The sequence below is a fragment of the Neurospora tetraspora genome, assembly GCF_033439725.1.
Source record: "Neurospora tetraspora strain CBS 560.94 chromosome Unknown B0H65scaffold_8, whole genome shotgun sequence".
In the NCBI taxonomy this organism is placed as follows: domain Eukaryota; kingdom Fungi; phylum Ascomycota; class Sordariomycetes; order Sordariales; family Sordariaceae; genus Neurospora; species Neurospora tetraspora.
In genome coordinates, this window is record NW_026944390.1 from 2,665,277 (window position 1) to 2,686,473 (window position 21,197).

The following is a 21,197-nucleotide window of genomic DNA, read 5'->3' on the forward strand; positions in this document are numbered from 1 at the left end:
TCGTCACCTTGTTTTTCATTATCCGGTTTTCCCATTCCATTTCTTTCCTTCATTGTCTCATCGTGTTTATTTTCCTTTATGACCAACACCGATGACAACCACATACACTCGTACTTTGGTATATATGTAAATCCCTCCTCCTCCTCGTTCCCTTTCTTTCTTCCGTCCTCTCACCGTCCCCCTCCCCCTCCCCATCTCTTTCAAGCACCTTCACCTCCACCACCTCCACCTCCACCTCCATCCCTCTATTAACCATCGCCCAAAACTATTTAAGTCGTACCTAACAACACCCATCCCCATCGACATCCATGCCGCCCTCGCCTCCATCTTCTCCCAGCGCCGCGACACCAACACCCTCATGTCCTTCGCCCTCAATCTTCTTGCCTCCCTCGTACGTGATTCTCCTCCATCCCGTCAGCAGCTCGGAAGGGTCCTTGATCAGCTCGGTGGTGGGGAAGTAGTGCTCGTTCTTCTTCATGGTGACGACCCAGGGGACCGAGTCGAAGGTCATGCATTTTAGGCGGAAGTCTGTTTATCACCCGTCAGTAAACATTGATAAGGGGGGGGAAATCGAGCGAAGCGAGCGACTGAAAAAAAGGGGGGGTTTGGGGGGTCTCCCCCAACACAAAAAGGAGAAAACTCACAAGTATTATCAGGAATCCCCACCACCGCCTCCAAGAAGCTCTTCAAATCAGGCGTGCGCTTGCCATTAACATGCGTGACAAAATTCGTCGGCGCGAGTCCATACTGATACGCCGGGCTTCCTCTAGTCCTGGCGCTCACATAGACCTCGCTGAAGAGCTTGCTGATCTGCTGCCTGACAGCAAGATGCGGCCTGTGCAGAATAGCGCCGCAGAAGGAAATGGCGTGGTCGGTCTCGGCGTCGTCAGCCGCGACGGTGGGTAGCTTAATGTGCAGCTCCTTGGTGTTGCGGACGATGACGGCGTCGAGGTGGTCGTGCGAGTACATGATGTCCAGCTCCGAGATCTTGGTGATGAGCTGGTTGTTGAGGGTGAGGAGGATGTCGCCTTCCTTGAGCGTGTCGCCTTCGGGCTCGTTGCGCTCGTAGGTGCGCTTGGTTACCAAGAAAAGCTGGTGGTGGGCCGTGTTGGCGAGGGAGACCTTCTGGATCCACTCCTCGGATACGCCCATGATACGGGCCTGCGACATCTGGATGGCGCGGAACTCACAGCTCAACAGGCGCAGCTTGGGGGTGATACCCTGCTGGAGTTGCGAGATGACGGGAAGCAAGGTGGGCGTGGCCAGGCCGAGGTGGTATTCCTCGTCGCGGTGGCTGCTGGGGTTGCGCTCGCCGAGGTAGGTGAGCCAGAGGGCCTGGACGGTGCCGTCTTGAGCGACGAGCACGCCGCTGCCGCACTGGCCCGAGAGGTTGGTGTCGACGGTGATGGCGTCAACATTGACAGCGCGGTATCGAGGCGCTCCGGAATTGGCGGGAATGGTGACGGCGAACATCTCGGTGACGGTGGTGGCAGTGTGGACAATGCGGCCAATGCGGTTGTATCCAATAAAGTAGGTGGACGCGCCTTGGCTGATCATCTCGCTGGACAGCTTGGCGGAACGAACGGGGGCGTCGACAAGCTTGGGGTCGTACTGGATGACGGCGTAGTTCTGGAGCGGGTGCAGGAAAACCACCTTGCCCTCGACGACGATGGAATCGGCGATGGTGATGGTAATGTCGCACAGGTCGTAGGGAACAATAGCCCGGGAAATAATCACCAGGCCCTTCTCAGCGTCGATAACCAAACCCATGCCCCATTTCCTGTTCTTAGGGAAACCATCCAGTTTGACGGGCATGGTGACGCTAACGTGGACGAAACTCTTGACGAGATCGGCGACGGCCGGATGAGAAGTGTTCTCAAGTTGGATGAAGGAAGCTTTCCTGGGAACAGGAGCGACGGCAGGAAGGGCATCGCCGAGGTCGGAAAAGTCCCAGAGACCCGTCTTGTCGTTTCTTACAGCCAGCTTCATCTTCTTGGCCCAGTGGCGGTCGATGTAGATAACGGTGGTGTGTAGTGTATGCATATCCCTCAGATGCTTGTACGTGATAACGACTCTAGACTTGTCGGGAATGCCCTTCATCACCTCGATGAAAGTGTCCAGGTCGGGGGTCTCCTTCTGATCGATGGATTGGATAATCCAGCCGTTCTCGTTGTTGTCGAACCGGAAAGATCCACCGGCCTCACAGACGTAGACACCCTTGCAGGTGACACCGTAAAGGCGGGCCTGCTGGTAGGAGAGGTTATGGAAACTACCGCCAGACACAGACACGAAGCGATCGGGCGTGATCTGGTGCAGGTCGCCAACCTCGATCTCAACCTCGACCTCCTCGCCGCCACGGAGAAGCATAAGCTTGACTGTCTGGCCGACGCTAGAATCGAGAATTTCCTCGAGAGGAATAAACTGGGTAAGAAGCTTGCCGTTGACCTTGATCAAGACATCACCCTCCTCAAGCTTCTTGTGAGAGGGACCCTCGGGAAGAATGATCTCGGCGACCAGCATGTTGGTCTCCTTGGGGAAAGCCTTGCGGACCTGAGCCTCCCAATCGGGGCTAAGGCCCAATCTGCGACACTCGTCAAAGGGCTTCAGCACAAACTGGCACTGGATATCGCCACGGGTGATGGGCTTGCCTTCCTGCAGACACTTGAGGGCCCGAAGCGGCCTATCGAGAGGAAGGAAGTAGTCGGTCGAGGCGCCATCGGCTCTGCCACCCGCCTGCAGGGCCACGGCGAAACCATCCTTGTTGACAACGGGAGAGCCCGAGGAACCACCGCTGGCGGCGGCGCTGGCCTGGTAGTAGCATGTGTTGAAATCGCTATAGCCGTCTCCGTACTCGGGAGCGTTGCGATCCAATCTGCTGATCACGCCAGACAAGATACTGAGCTTTTCTCCGGCATCGTTACCCACAACGCGAATCTCTATGCCGACACGGGCGAGGTCTGGTCGTAGCTGTAGGGCGGCGACGGGCATGTACTTGATGGCCTTGGGATCGAACTTGAGGATGCCGAAGTCGTGGACGGGATCGCGGTAGACGGGGTAGGCATCGACCTCTTCGTGGTTGTCGAAGATGCAGTATCCCCAAAAGGGACCGGAACCAACAACGTGACGGTTGGTCAGGATGTACCCCCTCTCGGCATCTACAACGAAACCGGTGGCCTCGCTTGTAAGGGCCGGGTCGGTATCGAAGGAGCAAGTCTGGCAGAATCGGATAGAGACAACATTTCTGACGACGTTCTCGATGGTAGCCTGCCACTCGGCTGTGTCGGCTCCGGGAGCGAGGGGCAAGACATGGTGGGAGTCCTCCTCGTAGTGGCCGTCGAAGTCTTGGGTAGGGGTGTTGTCGTCGGCAGAAGACATGTCGACATCGGCATTGGTTCGGTGGTGCTTGGCCAGGCGACCGTCTGAGGAGTGTTGGGGAGGCTCCTTGCGCTTGGAGCGAGCGGCGGGGCTTGTGCCGTTCATATTTGCGTAGCTGGAACTGAAGCTGTTTCCGGTTGTTTGACTAAAGGCGCGTGTTGCGGTAGAGGTGAAATGTCTGGCCGTTGAGGTGTCTTTTCTCGTTCGCGTGATCGAGGGGTGGAAGGGTTGTACTTGGTGGACACTGCAGGTAAGGACCGGAAATGTTTGTTGTTGAGACGACGTGGACGTGGACGTGGACGTGGACTGGAGACGCAATTGGTGGAGTAATAGAGGTAGTGCTGTCGAAGCAGTTGTCGTCTTTGGTGTCAAAGATGGTGGTGATAAAGTCGGGATGCGCAGAAGGCGTGGTGGCACTCTGTGGCGGGCAAACAACACTGGCCGCATTCAAAAGGTGTGCAGGAAATGTCGACTGATCTTCTTGTAATCGAAGGCCAGTCTGGTAGAGCGCAAGAGCGGCTTTCTCTTGTCGTCTTTTATCGTGGGTTTGGTGTTGCCCGTTGATTACTTGTAAAGAAGGAAAGAGAAGAAGTAAAGCTTGGACTCTTCCTGGAAAGAAGTCTCAAAGCCAAGAAAGAGACCACGCTCAATTGACTTCGTTTCATGCCAAGACTCGCGCTTGGCTGAGCTAATCAGGCTCGTCCCTGACAAAATTGATGAGACCCAGTTGGCCCGCACGACCCGCAAAAAGTACAGCGTAAGGTCTCATCAATTCTGTCTTGGGCGAGTCAGGTACGTAACCGCTGCCCCTGCCTGTAGCGGAGACCCCTACTTTTGGCATACGTGTTTATGGCTCTCTTCAGCCATATCAGCCTAGTGCTTTAGGACAAGGTCGTAACCCGCTATTGGTCCACTTAACCGAACATGTTGACTTGACGACATCACCACTTTATGTACAGCTTGAACCCTCAATATCTCACAGAGTAGTTCCCGTCCGCATGCCAGCATAATATCAATTTCGATGCATCTAGCCGTTTGCCAACCCAACGCTATCAAGGACATCTTGCAGCCTCTGTTACACAATCCCTTTGGATCCCTTTTGAACAACTTGAGAATGCAGGGGTCCGGATTCCGAATAGTCATGGCTGACCATTGTCTTTGTTTACACCATCTGTTCCTGACAACCTAACAACAACCCTGAAACATGCGTGGCTTTTGACATCTTGGTCAGCTTGCCGAGACATCCCGATTTCTCCTCCCTCTTCCACCGTCCTCCTCCTCTATGTCATCAACCGGTCCCTGCTCTCTCTCAATACGCAGCGGATCTAGCTCCTCTGCATCTCTGACCTCGCCCTCTTTACCATCATCTAGTTGCGGCTGAGCTTCTTGATGGGAACTGGAGCGGGTATACCGGTCAAGTGACTCGCACAAGCGATCCAACACCCATTCCGCTTCAGTAATGTCCGCCAGCAGAGGAGAGTCTTCACTCAACCAGTCCCATGTCATCAGTCCGTCATTTTCTACCTCCTCTTCTGTTTGGGTGAACTGTACCAGCTTGGCGAAGAGCTGCCATTCTTCGTATGAGTATCGCTTGCGAGGGGAGAAGCGGAGGTCATGCGCTATGGATTTGATGGTTTCGGCGAGCAGCGAGGGGAGGTCTTCTTCTTGCTCATTGGGACCCTCGAGTGACCTGGCTAGGTCTGTTGGCTGTTCGGTATTTGCGGCGGCTTGATCTGCGGACTCTTCCGCGTCTTGCTTTTGACGGATTACTCTTTTCAACCAGGGGTGTTTCTGCATGTGTTTGTCCAACACTTCACGTTTTGAAGTAGGCATGATGGTCCAATCTGCTACCTTGAATGCACCACGGTTGACGGCACTGACGATGGTGGACGACATCTCTTGGAAGAGGACGGTGACGATTGGTACGGCAATGAGAGACCAGACGATGAAAAACGGCTTGCCGATGTTGGACTTGGGAGTTATGTCGCCGTATCTGTTCTGGCGGTTAGTCTCGATCAATCTAAGCAGAGACAGAAAAAGAGATACAAACCCAATGGTAAGCAGCCAAACCCAGCAAAAGTACAGCGAGTCAAAGTACGATAGGTTGGATATTCGCGCTTCGGTGAGCATGAAGACGACGGCACCGAACCCCCAGAGGATAGTGAAGGCTAAGAAGGCCATGGCGAGGGCCCAGTATCTGTCGCCATGTCAGTGACCAATACTATGTAAGGGGGCCGGGAAGAGGTAATCTCACTGCTTCCACCGTTTTGTCTCGTCTTGGATCTGCCTCATGGCTTCGAACCGATCCCTATCTTCTTTCAAAAGCAACAGCTTCTGTCTTCTTTCTTTTCTCTTGTCTTGTGCTAAAGTTTTCTCGCCGCTACCTTCTTGAGGATTCCCCTCGACCCCTTTTCCCTTCTCATTCCCAAAGTCAAACTTCAGCATCTTCTGCCTAGCCTCCTCTTCTTTGGTTCTGTTCTGCCTCTCATTTTCTCCCACTTTTGCGTCAGCAGCCCCCTCGACCAAATGGCCCTCACTTGCACCATCAGGCACAGCCCGAGAATGCCGCCTAAAAGTGACCAACGTGCCCGCAACCTCCAATCGACCATACTGCGCCAGCGACGACCTTCTCGCACTGAACGCCCGCCTCCCTTCACTCTCCCCTCTTGCGTCGCTCGCCCCCCTCTTTGGCGGCAACCCCAGTTTTTCTCTCAGCTCGTTCTCGTTCGTCACGGACATGCCAACCGTCGACCTTCTCGAATGTTCCTGATGCCGCTTGATGATCTTGTCGGCCGAGATATTGGCGGCGAAGCGGCTGATGCTGGAGATGACGAGACCGAGGAACAGAAGACCGAAGGTTTGGAAAGGTACGAGGAAGGCCCTGCCTGCGGTTGTAGCGGGTGCAAAGTCGCCAAAGCCGATGGTTAAGATTGTCTTTTCACTGTCAGCGTTCAGAGAAACAGAACACGGAGACCCTCGAGAACTACGGAGTCGCCGCGCCGAAGCGCATCACTTCAAGCACAGCCCTGCTCAGTTCAGGAAGAAAGCAACTACCAAAAAAAAATGAAAACAATGAAAACCGGAAAAAAAAAAAAAAATTTGCTGGTGGTCATGATACCCCAAGATCATCATCCCTGAAAGGTATCCCCTCATGTTCGGTCACAGCTCGACCTCGTATGCCCAGGTGGAAGACAAGGTTATGACCATATAGATCATAGGGGGGCCTGAGCAGAATGTTGTGTCGAAAGCTGCCGCCACGGGAATCGAACCCGTTGCCTTTTGAGCGGGTCTAGGATAGGAGGTGTGCTGTGCGCAACACCACCTGCCGCTCGACCAACCAGCCGGTTTGTGTTGGGAACTGGGACTGGACAAAGGGGTTATATGGGGCGGGATGGGACGGAGGATAATGGTGCCTTGGTGCCTTGTGTGCTTTTGGGAGGAAGGTATGGGTGAAGGCCTGGGGGCAAACGTGCTTTCATCTGATGTTCGGATGTTGGGCCTGAGGCTCCCCTCGTACCGAACTTCGAGGTGACGAAGGAAAAGTGACGAGATCAAGAACGGGATTTGGCAATTGAGGTACATGGGAGAAGGCTGGAAAGGACTTACGACATCACAATAATACAATCCATCACAAAAGCCCCCAGGCCAGTCTTCCAACCAGGCAAAGACTGCCCCTCCGCCCGCCAACCACACGAAGAAAAGCATGGTCTGCAAGATCAGCGTCCTTTGGTCGTCGTCGAGGTCGAACTGTTGCGGGTAATACCCCCTCAGATATCCCAACATATTGATAGCCAACAGAACCGCCCCCAGAGCATAGAAGAATGCTGAAAAGATGGCATGGTAATACCCCTGGGAATATATCTCGGGCCAAACCGGCGGCGAATGGATATGCATTGCCAACAGAATCGCGACCAACTGCTTCTGTTAGCCACCTCCTTACCTCGTCTCGCTCATCCAATCAAAGAAGAAGACTCACAATGCCCGAACTAACCATCCACGCTCCCACCGCCGCCGGTATAGCAACCACATATCTCACCCTCCCCGTGAAATTCAGCAACAAAAAGAAATTACCCGCAAACCCACAGATAAGTGACACAATGTTGGCGTTGATCTCCCACTTCGGATCCGGGATACCGATCCCATTGTCATCTTTGCCCTCGGGTAAGATGCCGGAGTTGGGAAGAGTCACTTTCCAGGTGGTTACGAGAGAGGCGATGGATAGCACATGCGAGAGCGGACCGATGGTGGCGACAAGGAGAGGGATGGCGGTCGAGGCGGGCCACCATTTTCTGTGAGGGGTTAGAGGGGGTGTTAGTTGGGCTGGTATGGATGGGGAATAGGGTGAAAGAGGGGAAAGGGAGAGTGGATTACTGAGGCAGATTGTCATTTCGACCGCGGAGTTTGATGTGCCCGTTGAAGAGAGTTCGGATTCCATTGTTTGGTGGTGGCTCTTGGGAGGAAGAGGTCAGATTGGGCCGTGGCCTTGATTGGACGGGGTCGGAGAAGGTGAAGATTGATGTTGGGCGGTCCGAGTTTAGACGACCTCCTCTTCCAGCACCGGGCGGGGATGATTGTTGCCCCATGTTTGACTCGCTCGTGGTTGTGCGACTTCTAGGGTCCAATGTGAGGAGGGGATGCAGGGAAGACACTCCAAACGCAAGAGTCACAGTCGAAGCAGACTGGGCTTTTGGTCTTGGGAGCGACAAGATTAGGGAGTCAGGAAGGGAAGAGAACGAGATATACCTCCAGGATTATACGTATTCCATCGGAATGCTCGACAGGTCAGCATTGACTAAGTCGATGACGGCCAGTCTCAGCAACTTGCCATGATCGTCATCACCAACAACAGCGCGATTGTGTGGAGCGCTACAAGAGGTCTCAGTCCCGGAGGGCACTCGACATTTGGGACGCCATTTATGATCGCGAAGGAAAAAGTTGTGTCGTTACCCGGGACTTTTGGCATGGTCTTGGGTTTGTGGCATGTTGCCTTCGATCTTGCCATACCTCGAGTTGAAGCTTCCATTTCGCTTTCAGGCACCATGTCTCCCCAAGTTCCTTCCTAAACTAACCATCATAACTCGGTACCAAATCTGAAACGAGCAAAAATTTCCGGAAATATGTCTCTGATAGTTCCTTCCTCACTACCTCTCATCTCGGTCAACAACACTCATCTGACCAAGTCTCCCCCATCCAACCTCGGAGGTCCGCATACCGTAGATACTCGCGAATCATTTGCCAAATGCTACCCCTCTTTGAGCGCAGGGCATCTGGCAGAAATCTGCCAGAAATACGCCCCGTAAGCACGCATATACCAGCATATGTATCTGTCCAGTTAGTGAAAACCTCGAGGATATTGCCCACCACGTTAACTTACACACATTAAAATGCACAGGGCCCGGCCTTGTCCTGCCAGATTCCTGCACAGATCTGCCCTCTGTCCGGCGCGTTGGCCAGCACCTTCCGTCTTATTTCACCACTCCAGTCCCTGTCTTCATTCATGTCCGTGTTTCGAGATGTCGTCCTACTCGCCGAGCTCGCTTACCAAAAGTATCCGGATTCACATAAAAAGTCTACCAGCTGCAAACCTCAAAGGTTCCCTCGCTGCCCTTTGCCAAAACCTCGACCGATCAGCAACCAACCTTCAGTCCTGGATGCTGAAGAGTGACAGCATGACCAATAAACCATGATTCGACGCAATCTTGAGAAAATGTGTCGGCAACATGTCGGCGCCGCTAAGGGCACCAGTTGCCAACTGTCAACACTACATCGCTGCACATGAACGCGGCCGAAACCAGCTTCAAACTACCACTTGCATGTGCCAGTTGATTAACATAATTAGAGCAGTCAACCTGGTTCATATTCTGCTTTTCGCCTCAACTTTTTGTCTCTCTCTCTCTTCTCAACCCTCCATCAAACCACCCAATCCTATATCACAGTCATTGAAACAATAGAGGTCCTCTCTCCCAAACGACAACTCACAATGTCTTCCACACCACCCAGGCCGGCGGGATTCTACTATGACCCCTGGGGTTACATCCGACCACGTCGTTATTTTGACCACGAGGGCCGTCCCCTGCCCAAAAACACCAAGGAGACATCCTATGCTCCCATCCCATCGTGGTCACCGTCCAACCCTACTTTCACCAAACCACCACACCATCATCCAGCACTGGGGAGAAAGGAGCAGCATTCTTTGCGTTGGTGGTTGCTTCGGGAAAAGGCGAAAAAGGCATGCACCCACGCCATTCAGTTGGCCCACTTGGTAGAGCAGCTACAGAAGATGGTCAATATGCATTCCGCAAGTCAGCAGTCAACCAAATCGGTGGAGCCGCCCAAGGATCAACCAAGTGGCAATCGGCAGAGGGCGACGATGATGGTGAGGGAGTGGTTGGAACATGGGAGAGTGTTGGGGCCGGAAGAGGATGCGAATGGGACTGCTTCACCTCCAGAACCGCCGCGATGCCGAGGCCGAGGCCGGAGATTGAGATCGAGATCAACCTCGCCACCGGTGTGGAACTCATCACCTCCTCCAGACCTTCCGAAAACTCGAAAAGTAGAATTCAAGGTCGAGATCCATTTCCAGAAGGTTCAACGATTTGTTGTGTGGTGACCGTGGACGACGGAAGTAGACCACGGGAGGAGAAGGGTCTTGTCTTCCTTCCTTCCGCTTTTGTGAAAGGGGCGAAGCTCCGCCAGGCCGCGAATTGCGCCCGTTCCGTTCTTGTCGGCACACCCGAGCCCGACCGACCGAAGCTCCAAACGATCCATCCGCCATTGGAAATGGTGGGGCAGGCAGTTCGCACGCTGGGTCAGCCTGAACCCCACGGGCGGTGAGCAGGGTGACGGTGATGGGAGGACCAGGGCAGCATTGTAGGGGATAGTTTTGGTCAAGCTGGAGGGATTACTTAGTCGATGAGATGAGACTATGGAAGGATATGAAGCGGCGAGTCGTCGTTATCGCAGAGCATAGCGCATACTCCCAGGGTACAAACTGTTCTTAGGACTCTGTACTCGGAGGCTAGACACTATATGTCAAGGTTGGTTGTATATTGTTGTTCATCTTGTACATTGAAGCCTCTACGTGATGAGGACAGGAAAGAATAGTTGTAGTGGTATCAAATCTTGTCTTTTCGTGATCTTCTTGTTTATATAATCATCATCTTGTCCTCTAACCTTTGACTCCCTGCTTGCTCGCTCCAGTGGTGGCTCGCTCGCTCGCTCGCTAACAATGCTGTCATCATCCATCCTTCTATAGTCATACAAATGGTATACTTTCATCTCCCATCTCGCTTCATACATAATCATAGACGTCTTTCTCCAGCTGATATCATTCCCGATCCTTCATAACCCCCCAACACACCGGCTCAGTGCGCCTTCTCCTTCTCCTTCTTGGTATCATCCACCGTCGGCGCATTCACCCTAACCTCCGCCCCAATCTCCCTATTCTTCTTCTCCACCGCCGTCTCAACCTGCCAAATCGCTCTCTCCAACTCCACCTCCAGCTCCGGCACCTCCAGCAACTTAACCATCCTCTTGCCATTCTCCTGGCTCAGCAACAAAACTTCACCATCTTCCACCTCTCCTTCCTCCAGGACATGACCCATGTTCACCCCACCAGTCTTTTCCGTGGTATTGATGTTTCCATTAACCGCCTTGATAACCTTTACCGGATCCGGGTGCCTAACCGTTTCCGCTTCGGGGCCGGTGGTCGGCTCGGGAGTGAAAGGGAGCGGGAAGCGCTGGGTGGAGTAGATCTCGTCGAGGATGGGCGAGGGATGGAAGGATAGGAGGCGCGAGGGGTGTTGGAGGAGGTAGGATAGGTGTTTGCCGCCGGAGAGGGCGCGGTGGTGGGACCAGGCGCGGTAGCAGAGGTAGAAGAAGGGGAGGTTTGGGACTCTGTTGGTAGAAGGGGTGTTAGTAACTGTTCAGAGGAGAAAAGAATGGGAAAAGAGGAAAGGGTTGGGGTGGGAAAAGAACGTACAAAGGTAGGATACCAATAGGAATAGTAACCGGCATCCCCGCCACACACCACCAGAACAACTTCTTATGATGACCCTCCCTCTCCGTCGCAAGCTTGTGCAATATCCTCGGCACTCTCTCGGCAGTGATCAGTCCAGCTGGGTACACCACCTCTACTTTGCCGATATCCAGTTTCCCCCTCTTGCCTCCCTTCTCCGCTGATTCCATCTCAAAATTTCCCTGCGCCTGCGCCTGTTCCTGTAAGAAGGCCTCAAGCTGTCGTTGCCGCGCCTTCGTCAAAGGTGGCACACTCTTCAGCGCCCATTCTTCGTACGGCAGCTTCCTAAGCAAGTGGTTGCCGTAACCGACGACGGACTTTTGCCAGCCGGATTCCTTCTTCTCCCAGGACGCCCAGGTTAGGGCCGCTTTGGTTTGGATGTAATCGCCCCATGATTGTTTCTGTTTTGTTGTAGTAGATGTAGACGGAGACGAGGAGGAGCCGGGGATAATGGCGGCCGCTGAGGCAGATGGGGGTTGGAGCTTTTGGCAGTAGAGAAGGGTGCGCCGGGTGGAGATTGGGAGGAGGTAGAGGCGCATTTTGAAGGTGGTGGTGGCGCGTTACGGCGCGCGAGGTGGTGGTGAGAGAGGTGGTGGTCGAGTAGGTAGTCGGCGCGGAGTTGGTGATGGTTGTTTCGGTTTCGAAATATGCACAAAGACGGCGGGTTTTGTAGTTTGCGACTATGACTCTGTCGCCACCGCGTCGCAAGCGTCGCAATCGTGAGGCCTCTCTTTTCGGGCGCAGCAGCTTCGAAGGCAAATTGAAGGTAGAACTGGCTGTGAAGTGGGATCCAATGGCCGGGATATCGATGGATATAAAGTGATGCCTGGTCCCAACAAAAAACCGAGGGCGCTATAATGGTGAAACTTGCGATAGCGAACGGAAACAAATTGTGAGAAGAAGTTGGCGGCCTGCAAAAGTGCTTATCGTCATGTTCCTGGATTGGGTTACACTGGATTTCGGGGCTGTGATTTTTCGTTGGATGGTTGTGAAGCTAGCGCGGGAAAGAAACAGTGACGCAATGGAGGCCCGGCAGGCAGAATTTCAGGCCGGCGGGATGGGCCTAGGCTGCCTAGAACCCGACCCACCGGCCCGACAGCGAGAGGACGGCCCGTCCGAGTGTCAGGAATGTGATTCACCCGACCAACCTTATCGAAGTGTTAGGTTTGTTTTGTTGTTTCCTATTTGGTCAGTCTAAATGGGAGTTCCATATGTATATCGCAATGTCCCTGTTCAAGCTGGATCCCAGTCTCTTGCCGAGTGTCACACGGCAACGGTAACGGTCATCTCCAGACAATCGCTGCCCTTGGCTAAAGCTTCTATAAAAAAAAGGTAGCAAAGCCAAGGTCACTCTGATATTTCATGCATGAGGGTATTCCCAGATGCCTGCTGCTGCACGACACGTCGCCTCGGGCCCTCGGCAGATAACCGGGAAATGCCCTGGGAAACGGGAAACGGGCCCCTCCACCCCGGTTTTTGTCCCCTGAACCAGTGTCGTCATTGCTGTTCCTGAGCGGCTCGCTAGTGGGGCAGCAGGGAATAGCCAGGCAGTCCAGGCCGGCCGGTGTTTGTTAAGGGCGTCAAGGCCCCGTTAAGGCACTGGGCTCGTGCTTATGGCAACATGGAACCATCGGCTTCTGGGCGTCACCCCGTCACCTCCAGCAGCCGCCGGACCAGGGACAAGGGGGGGCAGCCCCTGGGAGGCAGGGAGACAGGGAGATTGGATCAGCTAACAAACCTGTAAAGAGACGTCGTTTCCCCAGCCATTTCCACCTCACCTTTTCAACAACTTTCCATTTCTTCTTCATCCGTGCTCTTCCTGTGCCCTTTTCCCATCTCGTTGGGACGATAAGGAAGGACGGGACCGCTCACCTCTTGTGCGATCGCATTGAGGTTGACGCCGCGACAACCTTAACACCCAACCCACGAGACCTGACTTCCAGTGTCCGAATGCCGACGCGTAGCCGACGCCTCTAGAGCTTCAATCTAACATCAATCGCTAAACCACACCGCTATGCACTGTCACTGGCACTGCCGCCTTCATCCAACGCCAACACATCGTCCTCCAGCTCCTCCTCGCCTATTAGAGTCCCCGTTACTCTCCAATAGCTGATAGTCATCGATTCTCTGCTCATCCGAGAGACGAACATCTTCTCGCCAATCCTCTGATGCGCGGCTGCTACTGCTGCTGCCGCTGCCCGAGCACTCCGATTACCTGAGTGCCCTGCTGTGGTGCAGTAACTTGACCCACTCCACTTCCCGTTGCTGTGACTACCTACAAGTACCTCTACGGCCGATCTCCCGAGCTACCGATTACAACGTCAACACTACTACGACTATCCATTACAACTGGAACATCCGAGAGCCCGTTTCAAGCCGCCGGCTCGGCAAACAACAAACAAAGTGGTGTCTAGTGCCAGCATGACGGCCGCGGATCCGTCTCCTCCACGCTCGAACCAGTCCACTCCTTCTCCCGATAACAACGATGGTGACACATTGCTTCCTCCTTTGCGTCCCAAGCCAAGGACGTTGCCTCGTATGACCACCTTTCTCACAATAATGAACCAGAATATATGTTCCGAATTCTAACTCGTGTCATCTAGCATGGATCGATTCGTATGAAGAGAGATATGGACAACCGCCCACCGGCCAGGCTGGAATCTTGAACCGACCACCCCCACGCACAGTACAGCCGCAACACAACAGCACGCCAGCCGAACCAAAAAGGGTATCAAAAGATGGATTTGTGTACGAACCAGACGGGCTGGAGCGGAGGAACGGTTCCAAGATCAAGTTACGACGGATTCTAAGACTCGGGGACGGCACGGAGCGCGGCCGAAAATGGGACCACCTCCGGACTGCCGAACCCGTCATTCTCCACCGGCATGCGCACTACACGTCCAACTCGCCCTGGTCCGACTTTATCCACTCGTCACAGTGGGGCCACATGCCGAATGAGCACTCGGAAGTGGTCGACTACCAAACACTCGAGAAGCTACAACCAAACTTGAATTTACCCGTGAACCTGCCCGTAGCCGATGACGCCAACAAGTCCCGTACCGGAAGGAGGTCGGCCTTGTACAAGCGACTATGGCAGCACGTCCTCCGCCATCCCTTGGTGCCCTTACTCTTCCGGTCCCTAGTCCTCATCACCTCCATCTGTGCCCTCGCCCTTGCCATTCGCATCTTCCGGCTCGAAGGCCAGCGGCGCTTTTACCAGCAAGATCTACAGAATCAGATTCTCGCTAAATTACGAGCACTGCATGCAGCCCCCAGTTCCGAAAAATACGTCGACCAAGAGCTTAACCTGATAAGACAGATCTCGCGCGGGTCGTCAGAACGGACCCAAGCGATAGTAGCGATTGTGGTGGACACCATAGCGATTCCTTACACGGGGTACATGCTCTGGGACGAATACACGGGTCGCCCATTGGGGCTCAGGCCGGTCACGCAAAAGAGCGGGTTGGTGCTGATGGATGTCTTTTTCATCGTGTTCAAGGCGGCCAGCACGGCGTTGGCGTTCGAGGTGCTGGTCTATCATAACAGTCAAGATCGCTTAAGGGACCATTTCAGCCAGGCACTGGCCGGGTTTCAGCTGGTCGGGCTGATGGGCTGGTTGACCAACTTTACGGTGAATGTGTTTAGGTTGATAGTGAAGCTGGGAGGCGGAGATGATTTGGAGAATCAGAGGGGGAGGTGATGACGGTTATCATGGGCGGTAAGAGGAAAAAAAGCTGGGGAGGTGAATAACGACAAACATCTCAAACTCGCATGGTGGCATACACGTTTCTGCCTCTTTTCTTGGTAGGGTTTTTGAATTAGCATATTAGCATAAAGCGATAGCGAATAGTCTTTTAATAAGTTGGCAATTGTCGGGGGTTGTGAGTAGTGTTGGTAACGGAATGTTGGTAATGTTGATATTAACAAGGAATACCTACTAGGAATAATGATGATGGTAATGTTTATTGCTCGATTATGGACTACAGGTAGGTATAGGAGACATAAAAGGGGGTACGGATAGTGAAATATTTAGGGAGATATCATGTTGCCTGCCGTGAGCTGACTGCGGAAAGATACATGCACTTAATCAAATGATGACCATAGAGGTAAGTGGTGTCATGATCTAACAACAACGGTTAACTGGGTTGTAAACGGCTTATCAGCTGCTCCGTTGTCATTGTCCTTCTTTCCCGTTCTTTGAACGCGTGAAGAACCCCATTCAGTTGTACATATGTGCTATTGTTCACCTTAAGGAAGGAACATGGCATATTATCAATATACTGTACGTACTTGTGCCAAATCTGTTAGCCGCCACTGTTAGTGACGGGCCGGGATGTGGATGGTCGCCCGTTCCCGCATCGCATCGTTTGAGGTTCCCCGCCACTTTGTGGTTTCCCCACAAATTTGCGGTTCGCCGTGGTCTTTCACTGGCGGGGCCCGGGACACTTGCTCTGGAGCCTAGCGCAGCTTGAGCCTGCCTGCCTGTCTGGGTGTCCGGGTCTGCTGTCAGTGTCAATCGATGCCTGCCACGCTGCAGCCTGAAAACCGTCCACGACGGCATCGCTCTATCATCGACCACGGCAGCAGCTTCGGGGGCAACCTGGAACTGGAAACTTTCACTCTTCAATTTCAGTTTTCATTACACCACACAATATCCGATTAACCCGTCTGCTCCGTCACGGTCCCCTCCCGCCACCATCCGCAATCTTTCTCCCAGCAACACCCACCGACGGTGACCCATCCAACCTTCCAGACCTTTGCGCGCCCCATCGCTCGGGACGAGGTTCTACTCCTCTGGCTGCCCTTCGTCACCGGTCGCAGCCAACGCGCTTCCAACCATAAGAACGACCGGTCGCTAAGATCAAACTCGTTCTTGCCCCCGACAGCCTCTGGACAGACACGACCTGGTCAGCTCTAGTTCTCTGACGGATTGCGCCCCTCGACGTCAACAGTTGGACTGCCAACATCGCATTCTTTCTTCGATTCCCGGCGAACTATCGCTCTTCAAACGACACACAAACAAACACACCAACATGCCTCCGATGATGGGGATGTACGGGCAGCAGCCTTCTGGCAGTGATGGTATCGACAGCACGTATGTTTTCGCTCTCTCGCTGTCCCCAACCGCCGTACTGACCCTTTGCCATCAGTTGGCCATACTTGCAGTCCAGCATCAACAAGATCATGATGAACCTCCAAGAAGGTCTCGACATGTCTAGTGTATGTTTGTTCCCCGCCCATCCGTCTACGTTAACTTCCGCTAACACACGCCGTTTGTAGTACATGGGAATCTACACGTTAGTTCGACTGATGCCGTATCTCTATACACCCTTCAACATGGTACTAACTGCGGCATAGGGCGGTTCACAACTTCTGCACATCGCAGAAGGCTAGCGGCGGTAGCAGCAGTCCGAGTAATCACCTTCCGGGAATAGGGGCGCAAAGGGGCGGTATGTTGTCTTCCCTGATTAGAAAGAGAACAGGACTAACATGTATCAGCACATCTGCTTGGTGAGGACCTGTATAAGAAGTTGGCTAATTACCTGACCGATCATCTTAAGGACCTGGTCGCCGAAGCGGAGGCTCACAAGGACGAGGCCTTGTTGGCCTTTTACATTCGCGAATGGCAACGCTACACCAACGCGGCCAAGTACATCCACCATCTCTTCAAGTACCTAAACCGACACTGGGTCAAGCGCGAGATGGACGAAGGGAAGAAGAACATCTACGACGTGTACACTCTCCACCTTGTCCAGTGGCGTGACGTGTTGTTCCAGGCTGTCTCTAAGAAAGTCATGGACGCCGTCCTCAAACTAGTGGAAAGGCAACGCCTCGGTGAAACCATCGAGTACACCCAGATCAAACAGGTGGTCGACAGCTTCGTCTCACTCGGCATGGATGAGGGCGACAATACCAAGACCACGCTGGAAGTGTACAGATACCACTTCGAAAAGCCATTCCTGGAGGCGACCAAGGTCTTCTACCAAAACGAAAGCAAACAATTTGTGGCCGAGAACAGCGTTGTCGAGTACATGAAGAAGGCCGAGGCTCGCCTGGCTGAGGAGGAGGAGCGCGTACGCATGTATCTTCATCCGGATATTGCCCTGCCTCTGAAGAAGGCTTGCAACCAGGCCCTCATCGCCGAGCACTCTACCCTGTTGCGTGACGAGTTCCAGGTACTGCTGGATAACAACCGAGAGGATGATATGCGGCGCATGTACAGCCTGTTGTCCCGTATTCCCGATGGTCTTGAGCCTCTGCGGACTCGTTTCGAGGCTCATGTTCGCAAGGCTGGTTTGGCGGCTGTCGCCAAGGTGGCTGCAGACGCCGACAAACTGGAACCCAAGGTCTACGTCGACGCTCTGCTGGAGATTCACACTCAGTACCAGGGGCTGGTTGAGCGCGCTTTCAACAAGGAGCCCGATTTCACAAGATCCTTAGATAATGCCTGCAAGGAATTCGTGAACAGGAACGAGGTCTGTAAATCGGGCTCCAACAAGTCGCCGGAATTGCTGGCCAAGTACACCGATGTGCTTCTCCGCAAGAGCAGCACCGGCGTGGAGGAGGCGGAGCTCGAGAACACGCTGACACAGATCATGACTGTGTTCAAGTACATCCAGGACAAGGATGTGTTCCAGAAGTTCTACTCACGTATGCTGGCGCGCCGCCTCGTACACAGCAACTCCAACTCGGACGACGCCGAGACCTCCATGATCTCCAAGCTCAAGGAGGCCTGCGGCTTCGAATATACTAACAAGTTGCAACGCATGTTCCAGGACATGCAGATCTCCAAGGACCTCAACGCAGGCTTCAAGGAGCACGTCGCCTCCCTCAACGTGGACGGCAAGCCGCTCGACTCGACGTACGCCATCCTCGGCACCGGTTTCTGGCCGCTCGTCCCCCCAAACACCAGCTTTGTTGCGCCCGCCGAGATCTCGGCCGACTGCGATCGGTTCACCCGCTTTTACAAGAACAAGCACGAAGGCCGCAAGCTTACTTGGCTGTGGCAGCTGTGCAAGGGCGACATCAAGGCCAACTACATGAAGGGTGCCAAGATGCCTTATATCTTCAATGTGTCGGCGTACCAGATGGCCATTCTGCTGCTCTTCAACGAGAAGGACCAGCACACGTACGAGGAGATTGCGAGCATCACTCAACTCAACGCGGATGTGCTCGATGGTGCTTTAGGCATATTGGTCAAGGCCAAGGTTCTTACCGCTGAGGGTGGAGAGGGTGGAAAGGTTGGACCGGGAGCGACGCTTTCGCTCAACTACGACTTCAAGAACAAGAAGTATCGGATTAATTTGAATGTGGGCATGAAGAGTGAGACTAAGCAAGAGGAGGCGGAGACGAACAAGACGATTGAGGAGGATCGGAAGTTGCTGTTGCAGGTAAGTTGCTCCTTTTCCACTAATATTATGCAAGAGGGATGGTTACTGACAAAGAGATAAATAGTCCGCCATCGTCCGTATCATGAAGGCCCGCAAGAAGATGAAGCACCAACAGTTGGTCTCTGAAACCATCAACCAGATTAGGGCCCGGTTTATGCCTAAGATCGGCGACATCAAGAAGTGCATCGAAATCTTGCTCGATAAGGAGTACCTGGAACGGTTGGAGGATGATGAGCTTGGGTATCTTGCTTAAGTGTGTATCTCTGCTCTGGTGGGGTGACCAACTACGAACGATAGAGTGGGAGAGTGCAAGGTTAGGTTATCAGCATAAGAGGAAAAGTTGAGAGCAAACAAATCAAAGAAGCGAGAGATCATAAATTAGTCATGATACAATCAGCGTGCCTTGTTTGTGGTGGGTTGGTATCAATGGGATTGACACAAGCGAGGGAGGGTGTCGGTTCGGAAGTCCGGAGGGTTAAGGTGAGGAGGGAACTTGAAGAATAGAGGATAGCAGAAAGGTACCTAGCAGAGAGAGAGGAAAAGAAGAGTTGATGACGAATACCATTCATAACACAACACATCACATACTATACCCGACCCGTCCTCGGCCCCTGGATATCGGTCGGGGGTTGTTCTTGATTTGATAGAGAGAGAGGTGATTCAGTTGCATGTGATTTGATAAAGTCAAGGTAAACCGAGAATATACACACTCAACAAAACATGGGAACATTCCCTATTAACATTAACGCATACCAACCACCCTTGGAAACTTACTATAATTCGTACACTAGTATTGTTGACTTCCATTGTTACCTATGTAGTCTGCCACCAACATGTATTAGCATAGCGAACTCGATTTTCCCCCATCATATATCTACCTCAGGTAGGTAGCTGAGAGCGAAAGCAGACCTATTGATGGAATGTCATCATCATATACATATATAGAATCCTTTAGTAGTGTAGTGGAAACTACGAGTTCTCTCGGTCCCAACCATCCATGGGCTTATATATGCCCGACCGTTGAAACCGTTGGGAATCGAAAGCCCGAACAACTTAACAAGGGGCGTCGGGACTGTGACCAGATCACGACGCACGCTTGTCGTATACATAGTACAGCGAGGAGGCGATCCTACTTACTGCCTGCTATCTATCTCCTGTCTGAGTACCTTGAAGCAATAAGCGAGAGATGTGTGTCATGTGATGTGTTGATGAAGGCCATGATGATCTACGATGGTGATATTGGAGTAAAGCTTGATTAGTAGTTGCAGGCGAGTCATTGTGCGTTTGGCACAGTGTATATAGTCTTTGGTCTCCTTGACCGTGTTAGATTTGTAGACCAGCGGTTATTGTTGGTCGGGTAGATGTGAGCCAGTGTGTAGTTGGCTCGGTAGATGGTAGCTTGGTCCACTGATGGGTTTTGGAGCATGGGTTAGCGAGAGTATCGTGGAGAAAAAGTTGGATGGTTGAAGTTTTGTGATAGGTGATCGAGTAGATGGGCATGAACTGTTACGCATTTTGGAATCTGTCGAGTGTCGAGAAATAAGTTCGGTGTAGTTTACTGTGTTGGTTGTCGAACGTTATAAGACTAACGTGCTTTGGCATCCTGATTTGGCTGTTAGTGGAGGAGTGAGAGCAGGCAGACAAGGGTCATACGAACCTTAACCAAGCATTTGGGACCGGATTACTGATCACTCATCAACAACCCTTGGCTCTTCCCTATTCTGTCTTTCCCCATCCATGACCAGTAACTGATCATTCCAGTAAACATTCACCGGCCAAGTAACAATGATGATACCGGTCTGGTTAAGCGTATCCAAGCAAATGTTAGCTTCTTCTTTGACCCTTGTTGGCCTCAAGTTCAAGGGGAGAGATTCCTGCTTAATCAAGATTTACGGACGTTGAGTTTGCAGACTATACCGTGTGAGCTGTAAGGATTTTGTTCGACCGTTAGTACACTAGTTTGTGACTGGAAATTCGTAAACCCCTGATTTAAACGTTTTCTGAAAAAAAAAAAAAAAAAAAAGTCGAGTTCAGTAGCCGTGTTAACCCCCAATAGCATGTCTAACGGCAGACATATGTGTGAAGTGTGACCTTGACTCGTTTCGTACGCCGAGCAATGACCATGCGTTCCGCAAAAAGAGCGGAATCGAACCGGATGAGAAAGCGAGAGAAAGGGCCGAGTGGCGCAACCGCCAACCGTGAACCGTCCAGAACCGCCAACGGCGCGTCTGTGTGGTGTGTGTGCCGCGTGTGTGTGACCACAAGCCATCGGAAAACAATCCGAACGCACAACTGCAGGGAGAGAAACGTTCTTGTCTGCCATACGGTGCGGTGTACCTAGGTAGGTATGGCTTCTGCCGGTCTTTGCTCGGAAGGGATTCCGGTTGATACCGGTTGAAAGATGCTCTTTGAGC

At 52.9% G+C, this 21,197-nt stretch overlaps 6 protein-coding genes across 6 annotated transcripts; 3 read left to right on the plus strand and 3 right to left on the minus strand.

Moving 5' to 3' along the window:
* Positions 1-280: 280 nt before the first annotated feature.
* On the minus strand, positions 281-3,480 carry B0H65DRAFT_434915 (trypsin-like cysteine/serine peptidase domain-containing protein; the record flags this gene model as incomplete). Its single annotated transcript, XM_062825164.1, has 2 exons — positions 281-528; positions 645-3,480. 2 exons carry the CDS (start codon positions 3,478-3,480, stop codon positions 281-283), a joined length of 3,084 nt encoding a protein of 1,027 aa, XP_062677970.1.
* An 826-nt stretch (positions 3,481-4,306) lies between these two features.
* Positions 4,307-8,413, minus strand: B0H65DRAFT_592430 (uncharacterized protein). Its single transcript, XM_062831125.1, has 6 exons — positions 7,747-8,413; positions 7,352-7,664; positions 6,982-7,290; positions 5,630-6,309; positions 5,426-5,572; positions 4,307-5,368 (listed from the first exon to the last, which is right to left on the minus strand). Exons 1-6 carry the CDS (start codon positions 7,956-7,958, stop codon positions 4,603-4,605), a joined length of 2,427 nt encoding a protein of 808 aa, XP_062677971.1. The 5' UTR covers positions 7,959-8,413; the 3' UTR covers positions 4,307-4,602.
* Positions 8,414-9,355: 942 nt separating this feature from the next.
* B0H65DRAFT_386408 (uncharacterized protein) lies at positions 9,356-9,688 on the plus strand (the record flags this gene model as incomplete). Its single annotated transcript, XM_062823713.1, has 1 exon — positions 9,356-9,688. A coding segment is annotated over one exon (333 nt), but the record flags the coding sequence as incomplete, so codon positions are not given.
* Positions 9,689-10,739: 1,051 nt separating this feature from the next.
* On the minus strand, positions 10,740-11,931 carry B0H65DRAFT_552979 (mitochondrial K+-H+ exchange-related-domain-containing protein; the record flags this gene model as incomplete). Its single annotated transcript, XM_062829933.1, has 2 exons — positions 10,740-11,271; positions 11,357-11,931. The coding sequence occupies 2 exons, from the start codon at positions 11,929-11,931 to the stop codon at positions 10,740-10,742; spliced, it is 1,107 nt and encodes a 368-aa protein (XP_062677973.1).
* A 1,660-nt stretch (positions 11,932-13,591) lies between these two features.
* On the plus strand, positions 13,592-15,300 carry B0H65DRAFT_325369 (uncharacterized protein). Its single transcript, XM_062823459.1, has 2 exons — positions 13,592-13,928; positions 13,996-15,300. The coding sequence occupies exons 1-2, from the start codon at positions 13,814-13,816 to the stop codon at positions 15,090-15,092; spliced, it is 1,212 nt and encodes a 403-aa protein (XP_062677974.1). The 5' UTR covers positions 13,592-13,813; the 3' UTR covers positions 15,093-15,300.
* Positions 15,301-16,189: 889 nt separating this feature from the next.
* B0H65DRAFT_325378 (Cullin) lies at positions 16,190-19,095 on the plus strand. Its single transcript, XM_062823460.1, has 6 exons — positions 16,190-16,487; positions 16,543-16,612; positions 16,673-16,689; positions 16,751-16,842; positions 16,892-18,783; positions 18,848-19,095. Exons 1-6 carry the CDS (start codon positions 16,426-16,428, stop codon positions 19,034-19,036), a joined length of 2,322 nt encoding a protein of 773 aa, XP_062677975.1. The 5' UTR covers positions 16,190-16,425; the 3' UTR covers positions 19,037-19,095.
* Positions 19,096-21,197: the final 2,102 nt, after the last annotated feature.

Coding starts and splice junctions, on each gene's coding strand:
- B0H65DRAFT_592430 (XM_062831125.1), bottom strand. CDS start 7,958: ATGGGGCAACAATCATCCCCGCCCGGTGCTGGAAGAGGAGGTCGTCTA. Junction 7,665..7,746: donor CGAAATGACAATCTGCCTCA/GTAATCCACTCT, acceptor AACCCCTCACAG/AAAATGGTGGCCCGCCTCGA. Junction 5,369..5,425: donor GTTTGGCTGCTTACCATTGG/GTTTGTATCTCT, acceptor CCGCCAGAACAG/ATACGGCGACATAACTCCCA.
- B0H65DRAFT_325369 (XM_062823459.1), top strand. CDS start 13,814: ATGACGGCCGCGGATCCGTCTCCTCCACGCTCGAACCAGTCCACTCCT. Junction 13,929..13,995: donor CAAGCCAAGGACGTTGCCTC/GTATGACCACCT, acceptor CGTGTCATCTAG/CATGGATCGATTCGTATGAA.
- B0H65DRAFT_325378 (XM_062823460.1), top strand. CDS start 16,426: ATGCCTCCGATGATGGGGATGTACGGGCAGCAGCCTTCTGGCAGTGAT. Junction 16,843..16,891: donor AATAGGGGCGCAAAGGGGCG/GTATGTTGTCTT, acceptor AACATGTATCAG/CACATCTGCTTGGTGAGGAC. Junction 18,784..18,847: donor ATCGGAAGTTGCTGTTGCAG/GTAAGTTGCTCC, acceptor AGAGATAAATAG/TCCGCCATCGTCCGTATCAT.